The following is a 14120-nucleotide window of genomic DNA, read 5'->3' as shown; positions in this document are numbered from 1 at the left end:
TCTCTTTGTCGGGTTCTCTCGTCTTTCTGTCCCCGGGCCGGGTGTGCGCATGCGCGTGGCTTTCTGCCTCCACCTGGCCACGTTTGAAGGGCTGAGACCACTCTTAATTGGATGGCCTCCTACCATCCCCCCTACTCCACTGTCCCTGGCCTGGAGGGCTCTGTGCGGACCGAGTTGGTCCTGGGGAACAAGTAGGGCAAAGCCTTTGCAGCAAAGCCTTGACCGTGTGCCCCTCGCTGGGCTCCACACGCGGGTCTTGCAGCTGTGCTTTCTGAGCTGTGAATCTGGGAAAGGACGGCCCTGAGAGACATTAGGCTCGGGGCACTGGTCCACGGAGGCCCTAAGGTGGGCCACCTACTGCCTCAGCCCCTTGCCTGCTCCCTCCTGGACCAGCTGGGGCTTGAATCAGACCCAGAGAGTCAGAAACGGGCTGAGAAGAGAGCAACAAGAAAATTCACATGCAGAGAAAGGCTGCCCTTCCCTGGGGCGTGGGAGGAAGTCCCTCGGGCTCTCTCCAGAGCAGAGTGCCACCACGACAAAGAAGTGGCCTAGGATGGAATTTGCCATCCCTGAAAACGCTGCTAGGGTGGGTGCAAAGGAAGTTGTGGAAGGACACGCCCCAAACACAAGGGGGTGAGGGGTCCTGTTAGCTTATAAACTTCCATTTTCTTGATTTGTGACAGGATTCATTATTATTATCATTTGGAATTTTTAAAAAGTAGAGGCTGGCTAAAAAGGTACTTCCCTGATGGTCCAGTGGTTGAGTCCGCCTTCTAATGCAGGGGATGCGGGTTGGATCCCCGGCTGGGGAACTAAGATCCCACATGATGCCAGGAAACTAACTTCATATGCTGCAACAAAGGTTCCACGTGCCACAACCAAGACCCAACACAGCAAAATAAATGCATAAAAAAAAAAAAAAATTAAGTGAAACAAGATAAAGGATGGGGGAAATGGGGCCTGAAACCATCCTGGGGGCAGCCTGTCTTTTTCCCACTGGCCACATGGATGCAAGAGGCCAGGAACTTGGCTGAGGCATCATAGGGCCTTAGCTCTGAGAAGGCCCCAACACCTGGAGCTCTTCCTTCTTTCCCAAGTGGCTGCAGGATCCCCCCACTTCTATTTCTTGGGCCCACATCACTCTTCAGGAACCTCCTTGCTATTCACTCCCCAATGTGAGCGGTTTGACCGCAAGGTTGGTAGAGGATGGCCTCCGTGGCGAGCGGGCCGGTTGTGGGGTGGCGGGTGAGACCCGGGAGGCAGGGTTGCTCCAAAGAGTGGAGCGAAGCCCTGGCCAATGGGCCCAGTTTTCCGAGGCCACCCCATGTGGTCCCCCCGTGAGCAGCTGATCCTTTGCTGAATGCCTGCCTTTCTCCTGCCCCACAACCTGCCCTGGCCCCCCTCCGCCACCCTCTCGCCAGCTGTCGTGCCCAGGCAAGCATTCTGGAGGTCCCCGTTGTGCCCCTGGCACACAAAGCTTCGAGGACCTGGGGGGCAGGGGCGGGGGGCTTTCCCAAGCTCAGCAAAATATTCACACACACACTCCACCCTGCCCCCAGTCCTCTGTGAGCTCCCACCGCACAATGGGCCCTTGTCTCAGGGCTCCCTCCGAGCAGCTGTGGCACTGGGGCATGAGACAGCCCAGACAGGCTGGCACAGAGCGGGCGACAGCATCAAGGCAGATCTCCCCCCTCCGTGTTGCCAGGCACTGCCTGTATGCATAAAGGTGAGGTGGGGGTGGCGCAGGCAGGCAGCATTGGCTCTAATTAATGAAGGGAGGGAAAGGGCTGCTCCCTCTGGAGCTTGAGTGGGGTAGAAAACGGGGGACCCCTTGGGTCCAACCCAGCTGTGCAAAGGGACAGTCAGGGCTTCTCTCCTGGGCGCCTTCTTGCCCTGACTCTCGGCCAGGGCTGTTCACTCATGGGCTACTCACCCCCAGGGAACTTCAGGCAGTGTTTGGAAACTGGTTTTTGGTTGTCACAACTGGGGTGCTACTGGCATCTAGTGGGAGGGGGCCAGAGATGCTGCCCAGCACCCTGCAGTCTGCAGGGTGGCCTCACCACAGCAGCAGCTATTCTTTTTCTCCTGGCCTCCCTGGGCTGCTCAGGAAGGGAGGGGGAGAGAAGGTGTCCATAGGGCTGGAGGGCAGCTGCTTGCCTGGTGAGCGTAGGGCACTTGGTCTTGACCCATCCCCACCCTTTCTGTCTCCTGCAGAATCCGGACAATCAGATAGTTCAAACCAGCAAGGAGATGCGGACATCAAACCACTGCCCAACGGTCAGTGCCCCCTGCCCTCCTGCCTGAACCCAGCCTCCCTGGCCTGCTGTGTCCACCACATCCCCCAACCTGTACCCTTCTCTGCCCTTCCGGGCCAGGGTGGGCCTGCCCCTGCCAGCCCCTTCACTCAGCTGTCCCTTGACTGAACAGAGGCTGCTGTTCCATGGGGGAGGGCACTCATGGGGGCATACTTCACATCCATGGAGATCTGAGGACCCCTGAAGGCCAGCCTGGGGCTGGAACACGGGTCATGGGATGGAACAAGCTGAGGGTGGGGAGGGATCGGGAGAGATAGGCAGACAGCCCCTCCTGGCCGTGCCTCGACTTGCTCACCTGCCCTTTTTCCTCCTCAGGGCATTTAAGTTTCCAGGACTGTTTTGTGACTTCCGGGGTCTGGAATGTGACGGAGCTGGTGAGAGTATCACAGAGTGAGTCCTTCCTTCTTCTGGGCCAGGGTTGGGTCCGCAGGGATGGGGGTGAGGAGGTGGGACTTGGACCCCATGGAGCCCTGCCATTGATGGGGTCTCAGGTGGGGACGGGCAGGCAGACTTCCTGGGACACTCTTGGCCTCATTGGCACCGGGCTGGGTGGGATGGAGGCATTGGAGAGCCAGAGTGGAGAGCCCCACCTCTGACCTCCACTGCTTTGGAGGAAAAAAAAAAATCATAACCAAGGAATCTTCCCAACAAGCTTCAGCCAGGAGGAGGTTTCCTCAGCAGCCTTCACAGTGAACTCACCCCAGGGCTTCCAGGGAGCTGCTCCCGGCAATGAAACAGCTGCCCATGCTTTCCAGACCTCATCCCACTCTCCCTTCTTACCAGCTCCTGTTGCAACAGCATCAGGGCCCAACTTCTCGCTGGCAGACCTGGAGAGTCCCAGCTACTACAATATCAACCAGGTGGCCCTGGGGCGGCGGTCCATCACCTCCCCTCCCTCCACCAGGTGAGTCCCACGCCCCAGCCTCCCCTCAGCCCCCGAGATGCCTCAGGTGCTCTGGGCAGCATGCTTCAGCACACCACCCCCTGTTGAGGGCATTGGCTCCAGAGCCAGGGCCTGCTCTGCTGCCCACCCCCTGAGCTTTGCACTGGCCTCAGGGACACAAGCTCAAGCGAGGCCATGGCTCTGCCAGGAAGGTGCTCCCTGTGGGGACTGGGGAAGGCCTCTCTCTGGGGGGTGTGACCTTTGAACCCAGACAAAGGGGGGCTGGTACAGGCCTGGGGTGGGCGCTCCAGGCAGAGAGCACCCTCCATCCCAACTGAGGCTGGGCAGGCCGGCAGGACTATCCCACAGTGGGCTTCACAGGTCAGAGGGGTCAAGCAACAGATGCTGGGGATGTGTGTTCTAGAAAGACTTCTAGAAGCAGTGTTCGTGGGCAGGACAGTCAGTTCAAGGCTCTCCCACTCAGGCTGGAAGGCCTGAGTCAGGTGGGGGATCGGCCTGAGAGGAAGGAGTGGAGTTGAGAGCCATTTGGGAGGTAGGCACAGTGGACCCTGGTCAGGGCCAGTCATGCAGGACAGGGTGCGATCCTGTCCCTTTAAAAAAAAAATGAGCATTTTGGTTCATTGTGAGGTTCAAGTATTCATTTTGATATGTTAGAATATTACATTAAAATGTTATGATATTTCTGTGGTTAATCGTATTTTAATATCAAATAACACAGTATCACAATGACTGAGTTTTGCATCACCCCCTGGTGTTTTGCCCCTGGCCAGCGCCTCACTCACCTCCTCTGGCCGTAGGAGCTGATGGGAAGTAGAAGGCGGCTGAGGAGGCAGCTGAGGGCTTGGCCCGCTTCTTGCGCTTGGGTAGCTGGGTAGATGACGGCGGATGGTCCTGTGGGCTGAGAAGGGGCTGTCAGTCTGACCTGGGTGGAGAGCACACAGCGAGTGCCCTGAGATGCTGCTGACAGCGGGCGCCCACTCACCACACGGAGGCCATCAGTGCAGGCTTCCTGGGTCCGGGTCCCAGTCCGGCCACTCGCCTGAGGCCCACCTGACCCCTGTCCTCCTTCCCCAGCACCACCAAGCGCCCTAAGTCCATCGATGACAGTGAGATGGAGAGCCCTGTCGACGACGTCTTCTATCCTGGCACAGGCCGCTCCCCGGCAGCTGGCAGCAGCCAGTCCAGCGGTTGGCCCAACGATGTGGATGCAGGTATGGGCGCCGCCGCGAGGCCCGACCTGGAGCGCAGGTGGCGTGCAGCCTCGTCTCCCCCTCAGTTTCCCTGGCGAGCCTCCCGTGGTGCTTCCTGCTGCCGGTGGCACCGCCTGTCCTCCCCCAGCCCGCTCTTCCAGCGGGCACAGGCCTGGAGAGCAGAGGCGAGCGGGCAGGTTGTCACACGTGGGCAGTAGGGCCCACCGGTGTTGTGGAAGGAAAGCCCTGGCCCTGAGCCTCTGGTGCCCTGCAAGGCGGGCATGGCTTCCCCTTCAGAGCCTCCTCATCCTCCTCCTCCTCTTGGTTTTTCTTCAGGGAGGTTGCCCCCACTCTACCATCTTCATGGTTTAAGGTAGTTTCTCAGACTGGGCGTTCTTGAACATTCCACCATTGTCTGTGGTGGGGCCATCTTGTGCCCTGTGGGGTGTTGGAGCGGCAGCCCTGGCCTCTGCCCACTAGATGCCAGTAGCAAACCTCCTTACTAGGTGTGATGGCCAGAAAGGTCTCTGGACATGGCTGTGTCCTCGTGGGGGCAGAATCTTCCTGAGTTGAGAACCCCTGGTCTAAGGAGGGGCCCAGCTTCACAGAGAGGAGCAGAGCCTAGAAGCAAGTGAGCAGAACTGTTGTCAGGCCTCTCGATCCTCTCACCAGCCCCTTCCTGGTGAGAGGAGGGGCTCACCAGGGGGGCTCTCCTGTTTTGACAGGTGGTGTGGGCACGCCTGGAGAGCCCAAGTGGAGTAGAGGGAGAGAGGGAGGGGTATGTGTGTGTTTGTGTGTGTGTGGTGCACAGGCGTGTGTCAGGAGGCTGCCTGCAGAATGCTTCTGCCTGACACGTTGTTGGTGCAGCCTATGTGTAGCTTCCAGGTACAGGGGTCTTGGGGCCAGCTAGCGCAGACCTCTGTATGGGATGTGTCCATTGTGGTTAGGCCTGGGGATGGAGGCCTTGCTGTGTGGTGCAGGAAGATGAGTGCCGACCTGATAGTCTTTTCCTTGGTATCTTCCAGATGTTGCCAGGCCAGGAAGGGCCAAGCAGATGGGCAGGGGCCAGGGCTGGGGGGAAGGCGAGACCGAAGGGCCAGGAGGAGCATCCTCTCCCCTGCTGCCCTGGCTGCAGCCTCTGGCCTTCGCTCTCTGCACCCTGGGAGGAGGAGGCCTCAGCTCCAGGCCCCGGGCTGAGCCCCGCCCCTGCCGACCTTGCTCTGGGGGCCCCTCTCCGGGCGCCCTTGTGGCCAGCAGGGACCTGAGCCGGCAGGGCACAGACGTGGCCCTGGGGGAGCCTCTGGAGGGGCAGAGACAAGGGGTGGAGAGGCCCTGAAGAATCCCCAGCTGAAGTGCAGTCTTTCCTCAGGGACTGGTGTGCCTAGAGGGCCGTGTCCACTGCTGGCTCCTGAGGCGTGGGCCCCCGGGTTGCTCCACCCAGACCTGGCTCCCAGGAGCCTCCCCTCCCCAGCTCCGGCTCCCTCCTTTCCTGGCTGTCTGCCGCTGAGCCTGCCATTTCCGCTCCCGCCAGCAGTCCCTCCACGCATGGCCCCACGTCCTCCTGTGGCACCCCCGGCTCCCTTGCTTTTTCCCCTCTTTTCTTCCATACTCACCCCCTCCTCCCACCAACACTGCGTTGTTTCCCTGTTCTGGGACAAATCGCCAATTAAGCAGCCCAGCTGCAGGACTGGGAACAGCTGGGGAGGTGCTGTGCGGCCAGGGGGACAGCTGTGCACAGCTGGTGGGGGCGCTCCCCGCCCCCCCCCCAGCATCGTGCCAGCTATCAGGTGGCACACAGCTGCTGCCAGATAACACCTCTGCTGGCGGCTAGGAGTGCGCCCTTCCCCCGCCTCTTCCCTCTGTGGTTAAGACAGCTCTTATTTCTCTCTTCTGCAGCACCCCCCACCCACCCCCAATACACACACCCCACCCAAACTGATTCGATTCGTGTTCCAAAGATGGCAGCTCTGGACACCTGCCCCGACCACACCTTGTCCTTCCAGGACAGGAGACTGGTTCCCCTGGGGGCCCTGGCCTGGGGGCCCTGCTTTGTCTTAGCGTGTTGGATGTCGAGCCCACTGGGTGCAGACATGATCTTGGTTGGCATCATCAGGCTGTTAGAGGTGAGCTCAAATGGGGCGCTCTCTGTGTCCCTGTCTCTTGGCAAATGCCACCTCCCTCTCCAGTCCTGGGAGTAGAACAAAGCCCAGGAATGACCCACCCTGACAGTCCGACCTCTGGGTGCCTGACCAAGGGCATCCTTTCCTGGCTCCTTCTCCCCCAGCTCCCACCCAGGCCCTCCAGCTTCCTCCCTGCTCCCTTGTCGGATTTCATTTCTCCACAGTGGTCCGAAGGGCCCATGGCTGTGCTTTCCCTTCCAGTAAGGAGTCCTGGCTTCTTCCTGGCAGAATGGGACCTGTAGCTCAGGACCCCATGGAGTAGACCCCAGCCTGCCCCCTCCTCAGGGGCCTCCTCACTCTTTTCTTTTTTTTCCTTTGGCTGAGATCTTAGTTTCCCCAGTGGAAGCACAGAGTCTTAGTCACTGGACCCCCAGGGAAGTTCCTGGTCCCTGACTCTGAAGCTGCTCTCCAGGGCTCCTCCCGCACACCTTCCCTGCCCTCTGGTCCTGCCTCCGCGCTTTGATTCTGTGCATCTTGGAGCTCACAATCTGTTTGTTGTGGGGCAAGATGGCCCCGCTTGCTCACGCCCTGCCCAGCGCACCAAAGGGGCTGATTTCCCTCACCTGTCAGCAGCGGATGGTCTGCACTCAGGGCCTGAGAAACAGGGCCTCGATCAGGCAGAGGAGGCTGGGGAGCCCTGAAGGGAAGGGGGCAGCCAGGAGGGGGCTGAGGAGAGAAGGAGTGAGCTGCTGGCTTCCCGCCTCCCCCGCTCCCTTCCTGGCCCAGCTAAACCTGCCCCGTGTTGCTGATTCCTCCCCTCAGGCCCGGCTTCTCTAAAGAAGTCAGGAAAGCTGGACTTCTGCAGTGCCCTCTCCTCTCAGGGCAGCTCCCCGCGCATGGCTTTCACTCACCACCCGCTGCCTGTGCTTGCTGGAGTCAGACCAGGTGAGAAATGGAGGGCCCGGAGGGGGGCAGTGGGGGTGGCAGAGGAGCCCTGCCTGAGGGGTAGCTGGCCAGGGAACCCTGAGTGACAGCCCAGCTCTCTGAACTGGCCTTGGTGTGGCATTGGGTGGGCGTGGGGACGGGCCCTCCCTCCACAGCAGCAGGCTGGCCTTTGGGCCTTCTCACTGTGTTCCCCCACACTCTCCCACTTGCCTCTCACACCCCATGTGCCAGGGTGCACACCTGCTTGTGCGCTGTGTATGCATGTGAGGATGTGTGTCTGCTTATGTTTGTGTGAGGATGCTATGTGCACACATTCGATGTATATGTGTTCGTGTGTTTGCGTGGACGTGTGCACACGTGTGTGCTGTGCATGTGTGCACGCGTGTGTGCTGTGTGCACGTGTGTGCCATGTGCACACATGTGCCGAGTGTGCACACGTGTGCTGTGCGTGCACACGCGACATGTGCACATGTATGTGCTGTGTGTGCTCACGTGCCATGTGCACATTTGTGTGCTGTGTGGCACAGGCCTGTCCTGAGGCCTTGGGCCCACTCCTCCCAGCTCTCCTTGCCTCCCGCCAGCTGTGGATGGGAGAGCACAGGCTTCTGTGTCTGCCCTCCTTCCAGTTCCTCTCTCTCAGTGCCCCAAAGTGCCCAGGGTCTGTTTTCCCTGGCACCAGCCCAGGTTACTCCAAGGGACCCTCACAAGGGCCCAAGCTCCCTGCTCGAGGCCTCCCCGCTCTTTTCCAGAAGTGAAGGACTAGGCCAAGGGGAAAGGAAAGGAGCCGGCGGCTGCCTGCCGGGGGTGGGGGGGGGGGGGCACTCTCTGCTCCAGTCTGGCAGAGAGAGAGCTTGAGGGGAGGGTGCCGCCCAGTTCTGCAGGGGATGGAACCAGGTGGGGAACTGTGGGAGCCTCTTCCCTCTTAAGAGAGGTCTGGACTCTTTCTGAACACTGCCCTGTGTCTGCCCGCCACCTCCCGGGCCCTTGCGTAGGACACGGAGAACATGGAGGGTTACCCTCCTGGCTTCCTCCTCAGGGCCTCCTGGCTGGGAGCCAGCAGAGGGGCAGGGCGTGGTGGCTGTGGGGTGGGGGTGGGGAGCCCAGGCCCTCCGCACAGGCAGGGGAGGGCGGCAGGCCCCGCTCCACTCAGCTTTTATGAACTCCAGAGAGAAGCCAAGTTTCTTTAGGCCCCTAATGAAACCGAGAGCAAGAGCGAGCTGATTGGAAACAGACAGGATAGGGAGGACTTGGCTGGGGAAGGACTGGGGCCTGCTCCGGGGTGGGAGCCGTGCGTCCGAGGCAGTGTGTACGAGCCATGGGGCCCGAGCACAGAAGAATGTGACCTGGGGACCTGCAGCGAGGTGCACACCCAGCCTCATGCAGGACGTGTGTGTGCCCTGTGGAGCCCCCTCTCGCACTGGCACAGGGCCGGGTGTCTGTCCGGAGCCCCACCAAATGGTCTGCCTGCTCCCCAAGGCTCCTGCCCAGGCCCTGTGCCAGGGAGGGGTGTGTGAGGCACTGACCTTGGCGCAGAATGTCAGGGAGCACCTGAAATTTCAGTCACCGAAGTTTATAAATAATATTAAATGCAATGTTCTAAAAATTAAAACAATTGCAAAAGATACATGATGAGAGAATATCAGTATTTTAAATAAAAGGACTGACCTTGTAATTGCATACCCCTGCCTCACCTCACGGGGCTTCCCAGGTGGCGCTAGCGGTAAAGAACCCACCTGCCAATGCAGGACGTAAGAGATGTGGGTTCAGTCCCTGAGTTGGGAAGATCCTGAGGAGGAGGACTTGGCAACCCACTCCAGTATTCTTGCCTGCAGAATCCCATGGACAGAGGAGCCTGGTGGGTTACAGTCCATGGGGTTGCAAAGATTCAGACACAGCTGAGCGACTCAGCACGCACACACGTCTCACCTCACCCTAACTCTGGCCCTGATTCCAATCAAACTTTATTTATAAAGAAAAGCAGCTTGTCTCTGGGCCATCCCTAGTTTTGCCAATTCAACTTTTTAAAATATCACATGCAAATATTATTTACTTTGATTTTACTGAGTGTTTTTGGCACCATCTTACACAGTTTTACACTAGCAGTCAGCGCCTCACTCTCCCTACCCTGGTCCCTGCCCTGCTCCTGCCCCGTTCTCTGGACCCAAAGGGCTCTGACCTGCAGGTCTCCTCGTCTTCAGTGTCCCTCGCCACGGCCTTCTAGGCCCTGACGATGCCCTTTCCTTCCTGCCGCGTGCACGCAGGGAGCCCCCGGGCCACGGCGTCAGCGCTGCACTTCCCCTCCACATCCATCATCCAGCAGTCGAGCCCGTACTTCACGCACCCGACCATCCGCTACCACCACCACCACGGGCAGGACTCGCTGAAGGAGTTTGTGCAGTTTGTGTGCTCGGATGGCTCGGGCCAGGCCACCGGACAGGTGAGTCCAGAGGACCCTACGAGCCCCCCTACAGCTCATCTTTGCGTCTGTCTGTCTGTCTCAGGGCTCACGGGGAGAGGGCCCCAAAGCCGGGAGCCCACCTGGGGCTGGAGCAGCCAAGAGCTGGGACTACCGAACACCTCAGTCTTCTGGATCCGGGAGCAGGGCTCCATGTGTCCGCCTGGGGCCTCTTCATCCTGGTCCAGACAGGACGGGGCAGTGTCTGGGCCCGCCTTGCTTGGGCTCTTTACCCTCCTCTGGTCTTTCCCCGTAGCAGGGGTGAACCAATGATCTGTCCAATCCGGGCCCAGACCCCTTAGCTCCTGACACCCCTCTTAAACCTCAGGGGTGCAAGGATTTGATAGGTTCTAGACCAAGGATTCCCACTGCTGACACCTGGGACTGTTCGTTCTCTGTGGTGTGGGAATGTCCTGTGCGCTCTGGGTGCTCAGCAGCATGCCTGGCCCCCACCCACTTGATGCCAGCGACAGCGCCCTCTGTCCAGCTGTGTTGGTCGTGACGTCTCCAGATTCAGTGTGCTCGGGGGCACCTTCCTCATCCCCAGTGAGAAGCCCTTGGGAGAGGGCAGGCTTCCTTCCACAGGCTGTGTCACGAGACTCCTGTTGGCGGGACTCTTAATGAGGGGCTCTCAGGTCAGTCACAGTTCTGGAATAGTCTTTCTGCTCCTCAGCCTGGGTGAGAGACGGCTCCCCATGGAGCTCTGAGGCCCACTGTCCTTCTCCATCAGCGAGCCCTAGAACAGAGACACAGATCCACTGAGCAGAGAACTATTCCCGATGGCAATGAGCCAACCGTGACCCTTCAGTGGGACAGTGGTCCTTGTGTAGTTCCTGGGAGACCATTCCAGGTTGGGGCATGGTGATCTCTAGAGCTCCGGGAATGTTCTGGAACTCCAGCAGCATGCTATAAGAAGGCCCAGCTGCTTGCCTCCCAGTTGGTCCAGCCTGGAACTGCACCGTGAGAGGTCAGGTGTGGTGGACACTCAAAGTGCCCTGGCAGGGAAAGGCATCCGGAACCCCGTGCCAGAAGCCGCCCCGGGAGAGGGGCGGCCCTCAGCTGTTCAGCCTGATGCTGCCGCAGGGCGCTTGCGTAGTGCTGGTGGCTCGATGTGGGACAGGGCTGCAGCTTGGCCCCCTTGTTCTTGCTGTCCAGGGCAGAGGCCAGTCTTCTTCCCTCCCTCCTGCTCTTCTCCCCTTTTCTGCTTTTCTCATCTTTTTTTCCCCTTTTTTTCCCCTCTGCCCTGCGAGGGTTTCTTTTGCTGGCTCTGTAGCTCCTTGGTATATGCAGAGTTTTGCCCACCTCTCTGGACAAGCTCTGTCCACTTGTAGGGGCATTGAGGGAAAAGTGGACACGATTCGCAACAGCTTCTGTGCTTCCTTCAGAGATGCCAGTGGAGTCTATGGGAGCTGCCAGCCTGTATCCCAGCCCCAGGAATCGTGGATTCTGGAATCTGGATCAGAGAGGCTAGGAATCTTGCTGTTCCTGCTTCTCAGCTATGGGGGCATCTGGGGTTTCAATTGAAATATGACCCACCTGGGGAACTGACTTAGCCCAGAGAACCAAAGCTAACCCACAGGACCCTCAAGGGTGTGGGTCAGTCCATCCCTGGGCATCCTGACAGCCCCTTGACTTGAGCACTCAAGATCAAGGGCTCAGGAAGTCCATGGCCATCCAGTGGTTATGACTCCGCGCTTTCATGGCCAAAGGCCTGGGTTCAGTACCTGGTCAAGGAACTAAGATCCTGCAAGCTGTGTGGCATGGCAAACAAAGAAAAGATCAAGGGCTCCTTGGCCTCCAAAGTTCTCTTCTCAAGGCAGGTGCTTGCTCTGAGTAGACCGTTGACAAAAAGCTATTTATTGACAGGGGAGCAAACAGCCCCTCTGATTAAAGAGAAAGTCTAGTTTGGCTGGAGAGCAGTCTCTATAGGTTTCCTCTGTGGCCTGTTGTGCCCGAGAGTTGGGTCTGGGGTGGAAGTCTGCAGTGAGCCTGCTCCTTGAGGTCTGGTTTCTGAGAGGAGACTAGAGATGGCACTGTGGAGTGGAGGAGGAGCCAGAGGCCCTGGGCTCTGCAGCTGACCTGGTGGCAGAGGGTGGGGGTACTGGACTGTGCTTGCACCACAGCCACCCCAGAGAGGTAGTTCTTAGTCACAGAGTGTGTGAGAGTGACTTGGAGGTGACACACACGTGGCTGGGCCTCATCTAAGTTTGACTCAGCAGCTCTGGTGTGGGGTGTAGAATCTGCATTTCTCCCCAAGTTCCCAGGCGACGCTGCTGCTTCTGGTCAGGGGACCCACTTCGAGAACCACTGATGTAGAGACTAGAGGAGTAAATTATAACTTCCTGAGAATCTGAAGTTATGAACCATCTTTGCAGAACATTACATGCATACAAAATTTTACAGTGTGCAGAATGGTTCCCAGGTACCTCTGAGACCCCAGTATAAGTCCCTGACTGAGAAAATCAGATCAGTAAAGACCAAGGCCAAGTGGAGATCCACTTAGGGCAGGGATCCCCAGCCTCTGGGCTATGAACCAGTACCTCCTGTCAGATCAGCAGTGGCATTAGGTTAGAAATAAAGTGCACAATACATGTAATGCACTTGAATCATCCCGAAACCATCCCCTTCTCCCCCAAGTCCGTGGACAATTTGTCTCCCACGAATCCAATCCTGGTGCCAAAAAGGTTGGGAACTGCTGATTATAAGACACGCCAAGGGCAGAAAGAGGGTGCCCAGTTAGCTGTATTTCTGGCATAGAGAAGAGACCGCCAAGTGAGCACGATAGAGAAGATCCAGGGACTGATGGGAGGCCATGGCTCTGAGAGGCACAAAGCCTGGTTCCAGCTCGGCCTCGCTCTCCAGTTGCAGAGTGGCCAGGCCCGCATCTTCATCTGTCAGATGAAAGGGAGGTGCTATCCCAGCTTCTAGTTTACTTCTAAGCTCTTAACTCACAATGTCTTAAGGCACCACAAAGTCCCAAGATCTTGAGATTTTTTAAAACTTCAACTCGTACCCCAACCAGAGCGGAGACAGCCTAGCCTGGTTGGGACTTGCTTCTAGAATCTGAATGTTGTAAATCAGCAGCTTTCCATGTCTGGCCGTATCGGGCTAGGATTTGTTTTATCAGATGAGATTAGTGATTCAGATCCTCCTCGGGGGAGACAGGCTCTTGGGGAAGCAGAGGCCACCCTGTGGGAGCAGCAGCTGCCCAGAAAGCTGCCATGTCCCGGCCACCCCTGGAGCCCAAGCTCAGGACAGCCTGGAGAGGAGTAAGACTGTGATGGGTTGGGGCCATTCTACTTCCTGTCCTGATGGAAGAGCAAGATAGGAACCAGATAGGCTGTGGAAATGAGGGAACGCAGTTGCCACTTCTGTGTCAGCCTCACCCTGCAGAGCTGGTGGCATGCTCTTGCTTGGAACCAACAGCCTGACCGGGGAGACAATGTTTTATGTCAGATGTCATCGTAGCTATGGAAGGTTTTGGGGCACTGGGGTGTCTGAACTCCTTTGGATTTGGGAAGAAGGTTGATAAGTCTCTGGGTCCATGGAATCAGACAGACGTGGCCATGAACTTCAGGCCTTTCCCATCGCAGCGTGGCTAGAACGTTTAACCATGAGGAGCCTCAGTTTCCTCTGTTGTGAACGGGGGAGAGTGGCGCTTCCCTTCTCCTAAGGGTTCGGGACCATCAGCCTGTGGACCACTGGGCCTTGGTCCTGGGGGTCCATAGGGTGGGTGTCAGGCAGCATCTTCAGCCTCCACACCCTCAAGTTGTGTCAACCAGAATGTCTCCAGATACCGTCAGTACCCCTGGGGGACAGGCAGGAACAAGAACCACTACCTTAGAGGTGGTTAGAGGACTGGACAGCCTGGGTGAGGTGCCTGGTTCAGTGACAGGTGCTGAGCTGAAGAGCACTCTCTGCAGAGGGGAGGCCCCTTGGAGTCTCATGTTCATAGTCTAGGAGACATCAGTCAGGATCGAAGGATGACAGAGCTGGAGACAGAGTAGGGCTGGATTCTACAGGGTTTGCTAACAGGAGGAAGAGCTTGTGAACTTCCCATGGTCTTAAACCTGGGGGTGCTAGGAGGACAGAGGTTTGAGCCACAGGAGAGAGGCCAGTTTAGGAGGAAGAGTTTTGGCCTGGCCCCCGTGAGCCCAGGCTGCAGGTGGTCATAGTGAGCACTGCCTGGAG

General features: G+C 58.3%; 1 protein-coding gene across 9 annotated transcripts in view; it reads left to right on the top strand.

The window, feature by feature from the left end:
- NFIX (nuclear factor I X) overlaps positions 1-14120 on the top strand; it is a 97868-nt gene that overhangs the window by 72047 nt on the left and 11701 nt on the right. For 7 of the 9 annotated variants that reach the window (XM_024994872.2, XM_059888549.1, XM_059888547.1 and 4 more), the window contains 6 exons: positions 2215-2277; positions 2631-2705; positions 3099-3219; positions 4294-4430; positions 7352-7474; positions 9736-9911. In XM_024994872.2, the coding sequence (XP_024850640.1) occupies positions 2215-2277; positions 2631-2705; positions 3099-3219; positions 4294-4430; positions 7352-7474; positions 9736-9911 (695 nt within the window). The remainder of the gene's footprint in view (positions 1-2214; positions 2278-2630; positions 2706-3098; positions 3220-4293; positions 4431-7351; positions 7475-9735; positions 9912-14120) is intronic. The other 2 variants (XM_059888550.1, XM_059888548.1) reach the window with 1 other exon arrangement.

Source organism: Bos taurus, chromosome 7 (genome assembly GCF_002263795.3).
Source record: "Bos taurus isolate L1 Dominette 01449 registration number 42190680 breed Hereford chromosome 7, ARS-UCD2.0, whole genome shotgun sequence".
Classification (NCBI taxonomy): domain Eukaryota; kingdom Metazoa; phylum Chordata; class Mammalia; order Artiodactyla; family Bovidae; genus Bos; species Bos taurus.
This window is presented reverse-complemented; position numbering and strand designations above follow the sequence as displayed.